At 43.6% G+C, this 18,973-nt stretch overlaps 1 protein-coding gene across 2 annotated transcripts in view; it reads left to right on the forward strand.

The window, feature by feature from the left end:
* The window catches only part of Cep192 (centrosomal protein 192), a 116,518-nt gene extending 113,438 nt beyond the window's left edge, over window positions 1–3,080 (forward strand). For both annotated transcript variants that reach the window (XM_042683664.1, XM_042683665.1), the window contains exon 46: window positions 2,639–3,080. In XM_042683664.1, the coding sequence (XP_042539598.1) occupies window positions 2,639–2,777 (139 nt within the window). In that variant the 3' untranslated portion in view covers window positions 2,778–3,080. The remainder of the gene's footprint in view (window positions 1–2,638) is intronic.
* Window positions 3,081–18,973: the final 15,893 nt, after the last annotated feature.

Raw genomic sequence — 18,973 nt, forward strand, 5'->3', positions numbered from 1 at the left:
CATGATTTTAGTTAGAGCATTTGGAAGGCCGAGGCAGCAGAATTGAGAGTTCAAGGCCAGCCTAAGCTATATATCAAGACCTTGTCTCAAAAAAAAAAAAAAAAGACCAAAACAAAGAGACATTTGGGGTAGGTGTTAATTCTTAATATTGTTTTGTATCTTTTAAGGAACGCACTGCCCCAGTATGAAAATTAATCTCCTGAGACAAGTGCTTTTTGGGATAATTAAACCCTTGAAGTGACTCCATGAAATTTGTGCTGTGACTGAATCCTGACGCTAATGGTCTCAGAGTTCAAAAAACAAATTGCAAGGCTTTACCCTAAGAGCATGAACACTCACTCCCTCAGCACTCCCAAAATCAAGAGAGTAGCTTAAGTGGACAGATTGATAACAATTGGGGGGGGGGGACGGGTCTTTTGTTTAATTTCAAGATTTAATACCTTTAAGACATCAGAGTGGTCTGCCTGTGTATACTCTTCAATGAAAGACCCCCCTTCAATTCATTTGCCATCTCCAGAGCAGCAGCTTTGTAGCCTCATGGGTAATATGAAGCTGAGTCAGGGAATGCCTCATTCATAGTCATTCACTGCTTTTAAGCAGCCTTTCACAGTCTTCGTTTATGGTGCTAATTAGCTTTCATTTATGAAAGCTAATCTGAGTACAGAACCAAACTATTAGTTCTTTCTATTGTTTCACCATTTCCCCAATCCGCGCTCAAATTTAAACCAAAAATTTAGGCCAAAATCCTACCCATCTTCCTTCCTCCCTGTCCATTCCTCCACTCCCAATAATACACCTATAACAGCCAAAAACTACACACATACAGAAATGTGGTTGACACTATTGGGAAGAAGGCTGTGGCTTGTGGAGATGCTCTTCAAAGATACACACACACACTCTCACACACTTTTGCAAGTTCTGTCCTTCATAGAAGGCCCTTTTTCCTTTCTCAGCAAACTACGGAGTGGGTTGCCTTGAAACACATAACCCTTCCCCCTCACTTGGGATGAGTGTGCCAACTATATAGTATGGAATGGCTGTAAAGTACTTGGAAGGCATAGAAACTATACCAGCTTTTCAAGGAACCTTTTCTCAAGCCACATTTATGGTATCAGAAGTAGAACTCCTTTCTCCCCACTTGAAACCACAGTCAGAGGTGACAGGAGCTGGTGCTTTGGAGAGTTAACTCTTGTCTTTTTTTGGTGTCATCTTCCGAGGGGTAAGAATGCTATTTCAGCCTTTAGTCATAGAAGGATATGACAACTGTGAGCACTTAACATTGGCTTCCTTGGCAGGGACTAGATCAGCCTTACCCGTTTTTTCATTTCATCAGGGACATGAGCTCTCTGTTGGGGTCTGTAGCTCCAGTAACCTGCTCGGGCTCCCAACCCCTGGGCAAAGCCTTGTGGTTTTCTGACTCTTTTTTTCTTTTTCCTTGGTTTTCCTTTCTCTCCTTTATCTTCAGAATCAGCATCTGCTTTACGTTTGCCTCCCTCTGATTTATCTGTCTTATGTGCTGTTTTCTGTGACTGCAGAAATGCAGCAGTGAGGTTGGAGCAGTGCAGATTCTCTTCTGGCTCCCATCTGTTGCTCTTATCTGAGAAACCTTCCACTTTAGGAGGTATTCCACTTTGCCCATTACAACTTGATTTTTTTCCACCACCTCATCATCTTCCTCCTCTTCTAGTACCTCCTCTACTTCTTGTTTTGTTTTATTTCCCATTGGGCCGGCCAGCTTTCTGGTGTAAAGGGTGACACTGCTCAGAGCAGCACTCAAGAGTCAGAGAGGGGGGCTAGGGGGGAGGTAGGGAAGGGATGTGAAGGGTAAACAAAGGAGGAGGCTGCAATGCTTGATAAGAAATGTACGCATTATCCTGCCCATGTAATTGTAACCCCTCTGTACAGTATTTTCACAAAAAAAAATTAAATTAAAAAAAAAAAAAGAGTCAGAGAGGAATTGGTGCTACATTTCCAGTGTAGCACTGCCCAGCAAGTGGTGCCCAGGAAAGCAACATGCTAGGTGGCCACAGTCAAATCATTTCTGAAGTGGCACACCACAGGCCCACTACTGGCCTTCCTCTCTGCCAAACAAATGAGCCTCTGTAGAAAACTTATGATAAAAGTTCCATGTACATTTTGGAGAAAAAGTTGTACTATTGTTAAGAATCAGAAGGGATCAAATGGTTTTAATAGTCTTTCCAGTCCAAAACTGCCAGAATTGAATGAGGCCCTGGTACTTAGAGTATTCTCTTGCTCTTTCTTAGTAAACAGCACCCTACATTAGCAGGTAGATTGCAAGCTCCATGTACAGTAAGTATATCTTTAGCTCATATTTTCATTTTTTTTTGTTTTTATTGACTAGCCAAGGATACAGTTGCCATTGTATTTTCAATTCAATTGTATTTTCATTCATCTTTTGGTGGTGCTCAGGATTGAACCCACGATCTTACACATTCTAGGAAGTACTCTGCCACAAGCTATACCAATTTTAGAATTTTCTCTTCTTTGTTTTAATTTCTTATTAAATAATAGCATTAAAGAAATTAGAATAGATATCAGAGGAGTATGATTTAATTCTTCAGGCCATGGCTGGTGACTTGCTGTCACATTATGTGCTGCCATTTTCTTCTCTCCCCAGAGCCCGGCATTACATCCATATCCCAGTGCACTTCAGACCAGAGGCTGCAGGCAGATTTGAAGCATTGCTTATTATTCAGACAGATGAGGGCAAAAGTGTTGCTGTTCGACTCATTGGTGAAGCCCTTGAAAAAAATTAGAATACATGTTGTATAAATTACCTGTTATATTTGGGAACTTTGTTTTTCTGCACTACAATTATGCTGTTGTATATATATTTGTGTGATAAATTTGATGTGTGTAACTATATATTTTTGTTTATTTGTTTTGAGAAGTTAATCCTGAAAACCTGGCTAAAATATCATGTTTTTAGCACAAAGTATTGTATTAACTTCTACAAAAGAGAAGAGAAATCTATTTTTGCACTGATTATGGTATTCTAAATAAATACAGAATATGTTTGATTGTGGTATATCCAGAAATAAACTTAATTTTCTATTGAACTTGACTTTTTTATATGATGTCCTAAAATGAGGCTATAAGGGCTAGAGGCAAATGCAAGTAGTAGAGCAGCCAAAAATACATGCAGACTATCATCTTATTCTGCTAAATTTCCAAGGTTCTAAATCCGTTCTGTAATTTTTTTTCCCTTACTCTATTCAGCAGTTTCTGCTAAGAAAACCTTTGTCTTTTCCTTCTTAGTAGATTGTTTAGAGTCAAGTCCTCATATTCTGTGCAAATAAAGTGGAGTGAGTGACTGATTTTTCAAGAGCCACTTATAAAACTGGACAGGATAGCTGATCCAGTGTGGGGCCTTTGCAAGCAGCTATTGCAGGACATGGGGTGTGGGGATGGGAGGACTGTTCTGTATGCGTTGGGGAAGGTGGCAAGGATGTGGGAGCAACTGATACATCACCTGGGAGTTGGAGCCCAACCAACAGCCTTCTGAGAAGCAGCACTTTCCCAGGTCATGGGGTCTGCCATTGTATTACTGGTGGGGTATAAAGGCTTCAGGCTTGCAGAGAGCCGCCTGCATGACTTTGACCCAACAACAGTTGAAAACGGTGATCATGAGTTTGATAGAAAAGCAAATCTCTTCTTTCCTTTTCTAACTAATTTTTGCCTTGCATAGAAATTTCGCTTCAAAATCAAGTTGGCAAAAATGTTTTTCTCAAGTTAACCAAGTGGTGCTTTTTTTCTGATGTCCGATTCTGGAGGATTTTGAATGTCACATGTGACATTCCTTCACACTTGAATGTGTGTTTATTTGACAACATTCCGACTCAAAAGTTTTTAAGTGGTGGTGTGTGTTTTAAAAATGGTAGCATGGGTTTGAGTTCTTAAGGATTGTGCCTTAGAGGTTTAAAAAAAAAAAGTTAAAACAACTGAAAACAAAACACTACCAACATCTTGTTTGATTGCAGTTCTTCATCTGTCTCCTTGTCCTGGAAGTATGCTGCCTGGAGTTTTCAGAGCAGTTGGCTCCTGAGCAAGTCATCCCTCAAGCTACTGCAGGCCTCAGAGTAGCTGAGGTACAGGTGTCTAGTGGGCAACCCACCGTGCCAGGGTTCCTGGGTCATTGCTAACATCATTCTATCTGGAAGCTGCTGCCCAGTCTTCCTGGCTCTCCCTACATTGATGCCTCAGGGCTGCTCCAGGCTTGTGTGTCTCCACCTGAGACTTGCTTCCCTGCCATCCTCATGTCTTTCCCTGGCTCTTCTCACCTCAGTAGTCGTCATTCTGAGTTTGTCCCTTCATCCTCTGGTGGGGCCCTGTCTTGCCTCTCAAGCCCTTCCCCACATTCCCACTGATCACTAAGGCTTAGCTTTTCAGTCTCAGGTTCTTCCAGCCAAGCCAATCCCTATCCTGGTTTCCAGAGTTCTTTCCCACACTCTCTAGCTGGCTCCTTACCTCTCAGATCTATTCCTGTCTGCTTCTCCAAGGCCAATACCTGGCCTGTACACAGCCCCTCATTTCGAGTAGTTTCTTATGTGGATGCCAATTAACTGGGGTGTAAGCTCCAAGGGGCAAAGACCTAGACCTCTGCACACCAGGCATTCCCAATACATGGCCAGAACTTTATACAGTGGATGTTGCCAGTGGTTACCAGCAGCTGTGGCCACTTTGGCTGTACACCTCAGTTCTGGAAAGTTCTCAGCAGGTGCCAAGCTGCCTCTTTCCATCCCTATGAGCTTTGTCTCCTCAGGAAGAACTCACCCCCAAGGGATAAGTTCCTCACCAGTCTTCTGCACACATCTAGCAGGGAGAGCCCAACCCTTCCTTCTGCTACAGCTTTCCAATGCTACAAGGGCATCTTTGGAAGCATAGGGGTCTGGTGTGGTGGGACTTCACAGTCCTGGCTTCACAGTTGATACTTGGTTATCAGAGAGGTTCAATACCTAGAAGTTGAGACTCAAACATTAGTTTTTATAATTTGAATTTCCAGTTTCAGATCATAGAGATCAGAGAAAATGTAACATCATCATATAGCCAGTTTCCAAAGGTGATTCTCTGGTTGTAAAGCAGACTTAAGACTGCAAATAAATGTTTTTTTGCTGCATCAGTTCACTGGAGATTATAGAAGAAAGAATGCCTCTTGTCAACCATGAAGACATCTTATAGTTAAGACCTAAAATTCTGCAGAACTCAGTGATGATTAATGTGCATCATTATTGATTTAATTAGTCCAGCAATGAGATCAGGTAAGAGGACATCTGTGTTTAGTCTTCAATTAAACTCTGAGGTTGGGATGACTTTGTAGATAACGATAGATAGACTTTATGAGACCTAGGTCTCTGGGGAGAATTAAATTGGATCATTTCTTATGACCGTTGCCTTCTCTTGGCTGTTTTTTAAAATGACATTCCTCCCTTTTCAATTCAGGACCTAAAGTTGGATACTTAACATACACCAGATGTGCATGGCACAATGGTAGGTCACCAGCCACAAATGAAAAAGCTGACAGCATGAAACCTGAGGTTAAACCCCAGAACTGGCACAAACAACAAAAATACGCTTTTCTTATGACCTTACCACATAACTCTTGGGTATATATCTGAAGAAGTATGAATCAATAGACAAGAAAGAGATGCATACCCTGTTTGTTGAAGCTCTATCTATAATAGAAACTGGAATCAGCTGAGATACCCAACAACAGAGGAATAAAGAAAATACATTTCTAAACATATGGACTATTTGTCATGAAGAAAATGAAATTGTTTCATTTGCAGGAAAATGGATGATACTGGAGATCATCATGCTGAGTGAGATCGCCACACTCAAGAAGCCAAATATTGCATGGCCTTGTTCATTGGCGAGGTACAGATCAAATGATGACGACGATAATAGTAATGTAATGGGAGATTAATGGAAAAGGTAGACTGTCAAGGTGGGGATCAGTGGGAGAAGCAGGCAAAAAAGGAGGGAATCTGTGGTGAGAGAATTGAAGGATGTTTATGAGTACAGCATAAGAAACTCATCTAATGCTGTTTGAAGGAAGGGGAGGATTGGGAAGGTACTATGGCAGAGGCGATGAATATGTTCAAAGGGCCATGTGTACATTTATGGAAATGCCACAATAACCCCCTAATATTACAAATATATGTTAACTAATACATAAAAGTAAACTTTAACAAAGATAACTTTAGAGCTCCATGGGAGCAGATAACTAAGAGGAGCCATGAGGGCCATCACGTCTGGTGTGTTATTCTGTGACATGAATTGGCTGTGGTGGTGCTAGTCCCAGGACTACAACTAACATTCTGCTTGCAGAAGACTGCAGAACTGTGGGTGCCATAGCTCTGGTACTGTGTCTTGGCAATGTTCCTTAGGAATTCGCTACAAACACAGGTCATGGCCACAGCTATTTATGGCTCCTATCACTGGAGGTTTTTCCTCTTTTCAGGGGGAGGGAGGTTACTGGTCCTGGGTGCTGAGTTTTCTGAGCTTTTCTTCCCAAGGCTAGAGCTCTACCATTTGAGTCCCAGCTCTACTTCTGGCTTTTTTTTTTTTTTTGTAGTTAATTGGAAATAAGGGTCTCACTTTTCTGCCCAGGCTGGTTTCAAACCAAAATCTTCAGATCTCAGCCTTCTGGGTACCGGTAGGATTACAGGTGTGAGACATCTAGACCTTGGCATCACTGAGTTTGATATGCAATTTCTCTGCTCTGGCCTCAGTGTTCCTTGAGCACCGCGACCAGTCTAGTATCTCCTGTTTGCTGTTATTGCTGTTTTTGTGCTGGTACTGGGGCTTGAATTTAGGTCCCGAGTGCTGTCCCTGAACTCTTTATGCTCAAGGCGCTCATGCTCTATGAGCTACAGCTCCACTTCTGACTTTTTGTGATTAAATAGAGGTAAGAGTCTGAGACTTTTCCTGCCCAAGCTGGCTTCCAGCCACAATTCTCAGATCTTAGCCTCATAAGTAGCTAGGATTACAGGTATAAGACATAGGCACCCAGCTATGTCTCCAGGAGACATAGGGACAATGTAGGGACAAATTCCTACATTTATGTTTTATGTTTTGTTCTGCAGTGCCAGAGATTGTACTCAAGCCCTCTTGCATGCTAGGCATGCTAGGCATGAGATGGGTCTTGCAGATTTTACCCAGACTGTCCTTGAACTCCCAATCCTTCTGCCTTCACCTCCGGAGTACCTGAGATTACAGGCATGAACCATTACACTTGGCTGTCAGATCTTCCTTTGGTTTGTACAGATCTTTAACTGGTTTCAGAAATTTTATGAGTATTGGTTGAATAGTTCTAATTAGTGCTTTAATTAGAAAGTTGTGTATAGGTCCTAAACACTCATTTTACTTAGTCCAATTTTAGTGTGGGAACGGAAGGATACTTAAGAAGGCATATTTTACATTATAGTAGAACTTACTTTGTGTGTTTGTTTTGAAACAGGGTTTTGCCATGTAGCCTAAGTAGGATTTCAAATCTTCATCCTCTTGCCTCAGCCTCCTGTGTGCGGAGATTGAGGAGAAACAGTGTGTACTCTCTTCCTAGGGATGGCAGGCAGAATCTCCTCTTCCCACCACCTCTCCTTCTGGGCTTTCTGGGGGCATGGCCTCAGGATCCACATTTCTCCCTTCTGTTAGTGGCTGGGTTCTGCAGTTTGGGGGAGTTGAGTTTAACTCAGGAAAGAAAATATTAGGAAGCATCATAGTGATGGTCTGTTTGTCTTACAGCCTCTGTCAGAATCTATGTCAGTGAAACCTGGTGGGAAGAAGGGGCGGTGTGTAGTGCGGGCCACTTCCAGATCTGAATCAGGAAACAAGCAGCCCGAATGTGACTGGCTGATGAGATCAACAAGACAGAATGGAATCCAGAAAAGCCCAAACACACTCAGACACTTAGCGTCTGGTAAACATGGCATTTCCATGGAAGAGATGAGGTTTCTCAAAATATCATCCCGATGAATCACACATTAAAATAAAACTACGAGGCCCAGAAGAGAATGTGGGAAAACAAGAGTCACTAATTCATTTCCAGTGAGAAACAAAATGAAAAGTCATATAAAAAATATGGATAAGTTCAACTGCCTACAGATTAAATTTTTCTTGGGAAAAAACCCCAACATAGCCCCATACCAAGTGCCAATGGTTCATGCCCCTGTAATCCTAGCTACTCAGGAGGCTGAGATCATAGTTTGAAGCCAGTTTGGGTAGGAAAATCTATGAGATTCTTATCTCCAATTAACCACCAAAAAGACAGAAGTGGAGCTGTAGTTCAAGTGATAGAGTGTTAGCCTTGAGCAAAAATGCTAAGGGACAGTGCTCAGGTCCTAAGTTCAAGCCCCAGTACTGACACCCCCCTCCAAGAAAAAGCCCTAAACAGAATACACTAGGAAGAGTATTTGAAACAGTTATATAAACATTATGTAATTATTTCTATATTAAAAGGAAAAACCAACAGTCTGGTGGAAAAATAGGCAAAAGTTGGGGGCAGATTGTTTCCAAACAATTTGGCGTGTTAGCTTTTCACAGCTGTTACAAAGTGCCCCACAAAACCAACTTCAAAAGAGAAAGGTTTGTTTTGGATCATGATTTCAGAGGTTGGTTTCAGCCCATGGTCACTTGCTTTGGGCTCCTGGCAGTGCAGAACATTATGGTGGTAGTGTGTATGTGTGTGTGTCTTTGTCTGTGTCTGTGTCTGTGTCTGTCTGTGTCTGTGTCTATGTCTTTGTGTTACCTAAAGGCAACAGGAAGTAAAGAAAGAAAGGACCAAGTCACAATCCTAACAGGACCTTCAAAGACATGTTCCCAGTGACCTTGACCTAGCTTCTTTCCACTAGGTCTTTTTTTCTTAAAGGTTTCACCACCTTTTTGTAGTGCCATGGACTGACAACTAAGCCTTGTTGACACATGCTCTTTAGAGACAATCCAGATCCAAGCACAAAAGCTGTTTAAAGTAAGTCTTCTGGTCTTAGGAAGCATTGATCTCACCTGCACTCAGTGGTCTCCTGTCCCTCATCCTTGTACCAGCATATGTTCAGGCGGTGGTCTCCCAATGGTTAGAACAAAAGTGTAGGAAGGTAATCAGAGACAGCCTTACTTTTTAGCCTTGTCTTGGAACCAGCACATATCAATTCTACCCAGAGTTTTTGGCTAGAATGTCACATAGGTCCAGCCTAGAGTGGCAGTGTCTCTCTACAGGAAAGACATAGTACAGCATAATACGACAAAGGTTTGTCGGGGTTGTGGAGCCACAGCCAGCTTGCTGGCATGTGTGCTGTTCTGAATGAGTGCACAAGGGTAGAATACAAAGTATTTATAGTTAGTATATCTCCCTCTCAATGGCAGTGACAAATATTACCTAAGAAACCACACCTGTCAGTACAGGTGTGTGTCTCCAGGGGCCATCCAGAGGCCATGCTGTGTGACAGTGGGCTCAGAGGAAACCTTGCTTCTCATTGGATTATCTTCATTTTTTTGGCACTTGCATTTATACCTACCTCTGTCATAAATGTTTTTAAAAAAGTAAACATATGAGGGAGAATGACGGAAGGGGTGATGTTGATCAAGGGGCAGTGTACTCCTCAACTGACGCGTTAAACCGAAGCCCCTTTGTACAACTACTTAAAGATGAAAAAAGAGAGCTACTGAACTATGCATTTTAAATGGTATATTTTATGATACATTAATTTTATCAGCAAAATATAAAATTACCTCAGTAAAAATAATAGCAAAGAACAAAAAGAAACAGAAACATAAATGTGCCTTTTTTCCACTAAGATTTTTTTCCCAAGCCTCCAACATATTTTCTCTGTGTGTGTGTGTGTGTGTGTGTGTGTGTGTGTGTGTGTGTGTGTGTGTGTGTGTGTGTGTGTGTGTGTGTGTGTGTGTGTGTGTGTGTGTGTGTGTGTGTGTGTGTGTGTGTGTGTGTCTGTCTGTCTGTCCTGAGGCTTGAATCAGGGCCTGAAAGCTGTCCTTTAGCTTTTTCACTCAATACTGGCCATACACCTTTGACATTGTTTTGGTGAGTAATTGGAGATCAGGGTCTCACAAACTTTTCTACCCTGGCAGGCTTTAAACCATGATTCACAGATCTCAGCTTCCTGAGTAGCTAGGCTTACAAGCGTTGGGTCATATACCCCACTTAAACATCCTTTAGGAAAGAATCTCTAGCAACCTCTCCCTCCCCCAGTCATCCCTGTGGGCCATGCCTGGGCTGCACAGACCACTGAGGCGACGTGTCTGTGAGCTGCCCTGCTTAAGCACTGAGCTCTCCACTGCCAAGAGCTCTTACTCACCACAGAGGCATGCAGCCCTCAGCTTCCATCAGGCTGAATATTTTCCACTCAAAATTTAAAGACCTGAACTTCACTCTGCTGATCTTCAATAAACCTAATGAGAATATGTCACTGGAAAAATCTCTGGGCTTGGAAGTGAAATGTTGCTGGTAGTGATTCTCAGAATGCTTTTTGTTTTCTGAGTGGAGCTGTCTTAGGTATATTTGCCACAAGGGTCCTGTCCCCATAACACTGGGTTCCCAGACAGCAGTCAGCATAGCATCCTGCATGTGGCCTCACATGCAAGCAAGCAGCCAAGCTTGCTCTGCTCCAGGGCCTAGTCACCTCTGGGCAGCATCTGGGAGATCTCCCCATGAGAGAGATGAGTGGCAATGCCTAGCTCAGGGCTGCTCTCACTCCTGCCCTGCTGTTAGGAAGTTGAATGTAACCATGCCTGGATGCCTTTGTGGGCTTTGCTGCCAACCACTCTGAGGCATTACAAGCTTGTTTTCCCCTTTTGGCTATTTTAGTGTCAATGTTAAAGCTGCCCAAGAAAGTTATAAAAGCATCTAGTGATTGGGCCAGGTTCTAGTGGCTCACACCTGTAATCCTAGCTACTTGGGAGTTAGAGATTAGGAGGAGTTAGCCTGAGGAAAAAGTTTGCAAGACTCCATCTCAATAGAAAAAGCTGAGCATAGGGGTGCATGCCCAGTCACAGAGAGAAGCATAAGCAGGATAGAGGTACAGGCAGGCTAGAGCAAAAACCAAGATCCTATCTATCTCAAAAATAATCAGAGGAAAAAAGGGCTGGAGATATGGCTCAAGTGGAGAGTTCCTATGTAGCAAGTTGAAACCCTGAATTCAAACCCTAATACTGAACAAACAAACAAACTTCCATTTATTTAAATCTTTAGATGAAGGATGGGGACAAACACATATGCTTTATGTGTATTTCTGGTTGACTGCCCACAGCACAATTTTGTCTGGTCCATGAATCATATCAGAAATACCCAAATGGCCAGGTGCTGGTGGCTCACACCTAATTACTGAGGAGGCTGAGATCTGAAGATCGAGGTTCAAAGCCATCTCAGGAAAGCCCAGGAGATTCTTTTTTTTTTTTTAAATTTTATTTTATTTTATTTGAGAACATACTGTACAGAGGGGTTACACTTACATGGGCAAGATAATGCATACATTTCTTACCAAGCATTGCAGTCTCCTCCTTTGTTTACCCTTCACCTCCCTTCCCAGCCTCCCCCCTCCCCCCCACCCAATCATACCCCCCCTCGCCCCCCCACAGCGACATTGTAAAGCTGGTTTTGACATGACATTTTGTACTTCTCATTGTTGCAACAGGTCCACCTGAATCCTTAAACGACTTGTTTGTCCCCGTCTCCTCCACAAGTTATACTGACATCAAATATAGTGAAAGCGGGGGTTACACTGTGGGGGAGGGACATACAAAGCAACAAAGAAATAATCTTATAAATGCGATAGAAACACATGCATGAAAGAAACAAAAACATTAAAATACATATTTGAGGGTTCGTTTTCCTAACACCACATTATCTGACTTTTTCCGCTTGACTCATACATATACTAGATATTGCAAATAAGGGAAACCATGGGACCTATGTTTCTTTGGGCCTGGCTTACTTCACTTAATATAATTTTTTCCAAGCCTTTCCATTTCCTAACAAATGGGGAAATGTCATTCTTTCTGATGGAGGCATAGAATTCCATTGTGTATATATACCACATTTTCTTGATCCATTCATCTACTGAGGGGCATCTGGGTTGGTTCCATATCTTAGCTATGGTAAATAATGCTGCAATAAACATAGTTGTGCTGGTAGCTTTAGTGTGGTCTTTTTTGTAAACATTAGGGTAAATGCCCAAAAGTGGGATTGTTGGGTCATAGGGGAGTTCTATGTGAAGTCTTTTGAGGAACCTCCATACTGCTTTCCAAAGTGGTTGAACAAGTTTACATTCCCACCAACAATGAAGTAAGGTTCCTTTCTGTCCACATCCCCTCCAGCATCTGTTGTTGTTAGAGTTCTTGATTTTTGCTGTTCTAACTGGAGTGAGGTGATATCTCAATGTTGTTTTGATTTGCATTTCTTTTATGGCTAGGGATGTTGAACATTTCTTCATGTGTCTATTGGCCATCCTTCTTTCTTCTTCAGAGAAGCTTCTCTTTAAGTCTTTCGCCCACTTACTTATTGGGCAGTTGTTTCTTTGAGGATTTGTTGTTGGGTGGTTTAATTTTTTGAGTTCCAAGTATATTTTAGATATGAGACCCTTGTCCGTTGTATGGCTAGTAAAGATCTTCTCCCAATCCGTGGGCTTTCTATTGATCTTGCTAGCTATGTCATTTGCCCTGCAGAAGCTCTGCAACCTTATGCAATCCCATTTGTCCAACCTTTCTTTGATTTGTTGTGTTTCCGGGTCTCTATTCAGAAAATTTTGGCCTGAGCCAAGGAGACTCAGGGTTTCTCCTATTCCATCCTGTAATGTTTTCAGAGTGTCTGCTTTGAGTTCAAGGTCTTTGATCCATTTGGAGTTGATTCTGGTGCAGGGTGATATATAAGGATCTAGCTTTAGTTTTCTACATGTAGTTAACCAGTTTTGCCAGCACCATTTACTGAAGAGGCTGTCTTTCTTCCATTCTATTGTTTTAGCTCCCTTATCGAAGATTAGATGGCTATAGGTCTGTAGGTTCATTTCTGGGTTTTCAATTCTATTCCATTGGTCCTGAGGTCTGTTCTTATGCCAATACCAAGCTGTTTTGATTACTATGGCTTTATAGTAGAGTTTGAAATTTGGTATTGATATTCCTCCAGCAGTGTTCTTTCCATTGAGGAGCGTTTTTGCTATTCGGGGTCTTTTATTGTTCCATATGAATTTTTGGATTGCCTCTTCTATTTCCTTGAAGAACGAGGGTGGAATTTTGATAGGTATTGCGTTGAATTTGTAGATAGCCTTGGGAAGTATGCCATTTTCACGATGTTAATCTTTCCAATCCAGGAGCATGGGAGGTTTTGCCATTTTTTTAAGTTCTGTGTTGATTTCCTTTTTCAAGATTTTAAAGTTTTCATCATAGAGGTCCTTCACTTCTTTAGTTAAGTTAATTCCTAGGTATTTTATTTTTTGTGGGGCTATTACAAATGGAGTTGCTTTCCTAATTTCAGCCACACTTTTCTCATTGTTGGCATACAGAAAAGCCATTGATTTTGGGGGGTTAATTTTATAACCTGCTACTTTGCCAAAGTTTTGAATCAGCTTGAGTAATTTGGGAGTGGAGTCTTATGGGATTCTTTAAATACAAGATCATGTCATCTGCAAAGAGGGAGAGTTTTATTTCTTCTTTCCCTATTTGGATCCCCTTTATGTCTGCATCTTGTCTTATTGCTGTAGCTAGGCATTCTAATACTAGATTGAAGAGAAGTGGAGAGAGTGGGCATCCTTGTCTTGTTCCTGAGTTAAGAGGAAATGGCTTTAGTTTTTCACCATTGAGTATAATGCTGGCTGTAGGTTTGTCATATACAGCCTTTATTGTATTGAGGAATGTTCCATGGATTCCTAATTTTTCCAAAACCTTCATCATAAAGGGGTGTTGGATCTTGTCGAATGCTTTTTCTGCGTCTATTGAGATAACCATGTGGTTCTTATTCTTGCTCCTGTTGATGTGATGAATAATATTAATTGATTTGCGTATATTGAACCAGCTTTGCATCCCTGAAATGAATCCTGTTTGATCGTGGTGTATGATTTTTTGGATGAATTGTTGAAGTCGGTTGGCCAAAATTTTGTTGAGAAGTTTTGCATCAATGTTCATCAAAGAAATGGGTCTATAGTTCTCTTTCTTTGATGAGTCCCTGCCTGGTTTTGGGATGAGGGTTATGATGGCTTCATAGAATGTGTTCGGTAGTGAGCTTTCTCTTTCAATTTCATTGAAGAGTTGGAGGAGAATTGGTGTGAGCTCTGCTTTGAAGGCCTTGTAAAATTCCGCTGTAAAACCATCTGGTCCTGGACTTTTCTTAGCTGGGAGGTCTCTTATTGCTGTTTCTATTTCAATGCTTGATATGGGCCTGTTAAGATAGTTTAACTCATCTTGGTTTAGTTTTGGCATGTCAGTCCCAGGAGATTCTTATCTCCAATTAATCACCAGAAAAATGGAAGTGACGCTGTGGCTCAAGTGGTAGAAAGCTAGCCTTGAGCTGAAGAGCTCAGGGATAGCATCCGGGCCAAAGAGTTCAAGCCCCACCACTGACAAAAAAAAAAGGACCCAAATGAACTTGGCAGAAAAAAATTCTTTACCCCTGTAGTGTAGACCATGAAGAAGGCCATTGTTTTCTTGGGTGCTGAGTGGGAAGGTAATGCCAGGTCCCATTCAGAGCCAATGCTCGGCTCTCTCCTATAGCCAATGGTAGCTCATGCAATGTTGGCCAAGAAAGAATAAGAGAAAAAGTGTATTGTATGATCCTTCTCTGTTTAAAAAAAACCAAAACATTGCTAGCACTGGATGTTGTTGAATGTGTTGAGAAAAATCTTTCACTGACTCCTTCCACTATGACAGCCTTTGGGAAGGTGGATCACAGACAAGAATAAGTGTCTGTTGCTCATCTACCATTTCTGTCGTACTTGTCTTTTGGGATGACAAATATGCATTATTCCTGTTGCCTGAAAAGTGGGAAGAAAAGACCAAAAGTCAGAGAATATAACCAACTCAATGCACCAAAGGCAAGTTAAGCCATGTAGGGACTGAACTGTAGTGATGGCACCTGAGACTGGCTGGATCAGACTCTGTTGCATCAGGACTTCTTTGTGGGGCTCAGGATATAAACTGTGGTGCATCTGTGATGACATAGCATGCCTGCCTATACATGGTTTGTCTGCACATGGTGTGCCATACCATAACATGTCTGGACAGCCATGCCTGCACACAGTATGTGTGTACCAGATGTGTCTGTATGTAGAGCATCTGCACTGGGTGTTTTTTGCACCATAGCATATCTGCACAGGATGTGACTGCATATAGTTGCACGAAGCAGGTCTGTACAGGGTATGTGCACATAGTGTATATGCACACATCATGTCTGCACGGGACATCTCTTCACATAGTATGTACGTGGTGTTTGTGTGTACATAGTGTGTACTGACTCTCAGCTGAGGGAGGCAAAGCTGCCCTCCAGCCTGGCTAGTGCTAGATACTTAGAAGGCTTTGGGGGAAGTCCAGCCAGCCCTCCTAGGTCTCTGGCCCTGCTGGCTTTGACAGTGCTATGCTTGACCGGGTGGAGCATGAGCTGTTGGGCAACACTGCAGGAGTGGGGGGGGGGGGGGTGTCAGGTGTCTTTGCTCCATGCTGCTGTGGGCTTTCAAGTTAAAAGCAAGAGTCCTTGTGGATGGGGACAGAGGGGCTGCACCGCGCTCTCTTACTCACACCTTCCTGTCCTTCCCAGGGAGGCCATCGGGCGGAGGGACTCATCCACAAAAGCTGTCCCACATTGTGGCTGCCCTGTCACTAGCCAGAGCTGTCAGGTATGTCAGTCATGCCGCTTTGTGGCCATGTCACCGGCATAATCAGCAAGATTAGGTGGCCACAAAGAGCTATGAATGAGGTGGTAATTGCCTTCAAGAGAAAAGAGAGTTAAAGAAAGAGACTTTCCTTTCTCACAGGCCTGTGAAAGAAGTGACAGCTAATATTTTAAAGCTGGAACAAGATAATTGTGGTTAAGAGATCTGTGTTCTCAGAAAAAAAAAATACTGCATGCTCACAATAAATATTCAAAGGCTCATTTTGTGTTGTGAATACCAGATAACCGTTTCCAGTGAGACCATTTAACGGATATTTTGAGACATTCCAACCCCAGCGTGGCTGTCAGAATGAGCTGGCCACACAGCCCATGGAAGGCCAGGGGCCAGTGTGTCACCTGAGTCATGCTGCAGGGACAGGCAAGCCATCTCAGGCCCCTCTTGGGGATGCCCCAGGGTTTTGTGAGAGGAGATACAGGTGCACCACAGGTGCTGCCCCCACAAAGGTCTCTGCCGCTTGGGGGGGTCTCAGGAAAGGGGCAGGGAAAGGAATAAAGCATGCAAAAGCAATCACAGCAAGTGCCCCCACACATACTCATTTCCTGCCTGCGTCTCAGAAAAGACCTAGTTGTTGCCTTTGCCACTGGACAGGTGGACTGTGCCCAGCCACAGGTGACATGCATCCAGGCAGATGGACCATCTGGGCCTACAGGGGCCCTCCTGGCCCTTGCTCCTCAGTACGGTGAAGGAGGAGCCGATGATGGGCCTGACCCACACTGACCTTCCCAAATCCTGCTTTCTTGGTTCAGTGGCATTTGGTGAACATACTACATGGAGCCTTTGGGCACACTGAGGGCTGACAAATGTCGTTTCTCACATTTCCATCCATCTTTTATCAGTCCCTCAAGGTTCTTTTATTTTGGAGCTGGCAACTCTAAAGGGCTCTGTTGAAGGATGGAGACGAGCGTCAAACCACACACAGACACGGGAGCCTGTGAACAGCGCACAAACCTCTGGGAGCTTTACAGGCTTTTATGCTCTGCAGGTTTTATAGACAAAAACCTACAGGGGTCCCATTTAGAGTCTGTTCGCAGCATGCAGATGGAGGGGCAGCTTTTCTAGTAAGATTGCAGTGGCTCTGTTTCCTTTCCACTCCTCAGGGGAGAAATGCATTCCTGAGCCTGCCTGGTCCCCAAAACTGACTCATGACCATGGAGGCTGCTCTGGCTTTGTGCAGTGAGGACTTTCCAGTCTCATCACAGACCACGTAAGTATGGTCCTTGTCCTGTCTCCCTGCTTTCTGAAACACTACAGATGAGCCTATTTGAAGGCAAAACTGTAGTCCTGTAATCCAGGCGCTGAGAAGTCACACCTGTAATCCTAGCTACTTAGGAGGCTAAGACCCAGAGGATTAAGATTCGAAGCTAGCTTGGGCAAAAAATAAATGAAGTGGCTGAAGGACTCCATCTCCAATTAACCAGTCGGAAGTGGAGATGTGGCTCAAGTGATAGAGCACTAACCTTGAACAAATCCTCAGATTTTAACCTCCAGAGTAGCTAGGATTACAGACTCGAGTCACCATCACCTGGCTAGCTACTCTGGTTTTCGAAGTGGGCAGAAGCAGAGGCTCAGCCGGGCACCGGTGGTGCATGCCTTCAATCCTAATTATTCAGGAGGCTGAGAGCTGAGAATCACAGTTCGAAGCCAGCCTGGGCAAGGAACATCGATGAGATTTATCTCCAATAAAACACCAGAAAAACGGAAGTGGTGCTGTGGCTCAAGTGGTAGAGTGCTCACCTTGAGCTGAAGAGCTGAGGGATGGCGCCCAGGCCCAGAGTTCAAGCCCCATGACCTTTTCTTTTCTCTTCCTGACCTCCTCCCAAACCTATCCTTAGTTTCTCCCCAGTCTCCTCAGGGGACTAATATACAGACTAATCTACACACCTGTGCCAGGTGAGCTATGCCTGGTGCAGCTGCAGTACAAGGACAGAGGTCATTGACTGAATTCAAGTGCCTGTCCCACCACACTGTGGTGGCACGCTGATCCCTTTGTGCCTCAGTTTCCTCATCTGAAAAGTAGAATTCCTAATAGGAAGGAGCTTACAGTGTTGAGCTTGAATGGCTAATGGGCTTGAATGGCAGAAGGATGCTAGAGAGCTCTGCCCATCATTGGTGATGTCATCCTATCTCAGGGATGGCCAGGCCACCCTAGAGTCAGTTCTGTTGGAAGTACAATACTGTTTTGTAGAGTACTTGTTTGGGGAGTTTTCTTTGGAGAAGAGGAAAGCGTGCCCGGGAGAGTTGCTGTAGTGGCCTCCTCCTGTTTGCCAAAGGAACCATGCATCTAGACTTGTGTTCAGTCTGGCCATGCCAACACATATGCCTGGTCTCACCTTTGAGGGCAGAAATGAAAGCGAGGTCGCTCGTGAGGCCCCCCGCCTGCTTGAGCAAGGGCAGGACATCGTCTCTGGAAAGCTGAAGTGCGGTGTACAGCACACAGACGTTATAGGTGGACAATCCAGCAGCAGACAGGTCCACAAAGAGCGACTCTAGGTCACTTAAGGACACACCCGAAGCACAGGACCTCATCTGGTCCTGACCCTCACAAGCAGATAGAGAACCCAGACACGCACCTGCGCTCTGCTGGGCTGCCTGAGCGGCCCTCCTGTTCCACTGCACTTGGCCTCAGGAGGTGGAGAGGACCAGAGCTGCCGCTGGGGCATAGGCGTCTGGAACTGAGTGGAATGGGGGGCGGGGGGAGAAACCAACGTCCCCAGACTAACTGCAGCATTTCCCTTACAGACTCCCACAGAGAAAGGGAGAGGACCAGAGTCATAATAGGCAATCCACAGTGTAAAAATGGGACCAGACATCTGGAGGGAAGGAATGGGTTTGGGAGAAATGGAGAAAAGGTGGAAAGGGTGACACTGAGCAAGATTCATTGTACTCATAAATAGGTATGTCGAATTAAAATTTCTCTGTACAATTACTTAAAGATAACAACAATAACTAATAAAAGAATGATTTCCTAAACATATTGACCACATGGATCTGGACACCAAGAGCTTCGCAGGAGCAGGCGGCTCTGGCATTGTGAGGGAAGCAGCCAATTTGGTGCTCAGAAGGGCTCA

The sequence above is a fragment of the Dipodomys spectabilis genome, unplaced genomic scaffold (assembly GCF_019054845.1).
Source record: "Dipodomys spectabilis isolate Male_0828 unplaced genomic scaffold, ASM1905484v1 ptg000083l, whole genome shotgun sequence".
Classification (NCBI taxonomy): Eukaryota; Metazoa; Chordata; class Mammalia; order Rodentia; family Heteromyidae; genus Dipodomys; species Dipodomys spectabilis.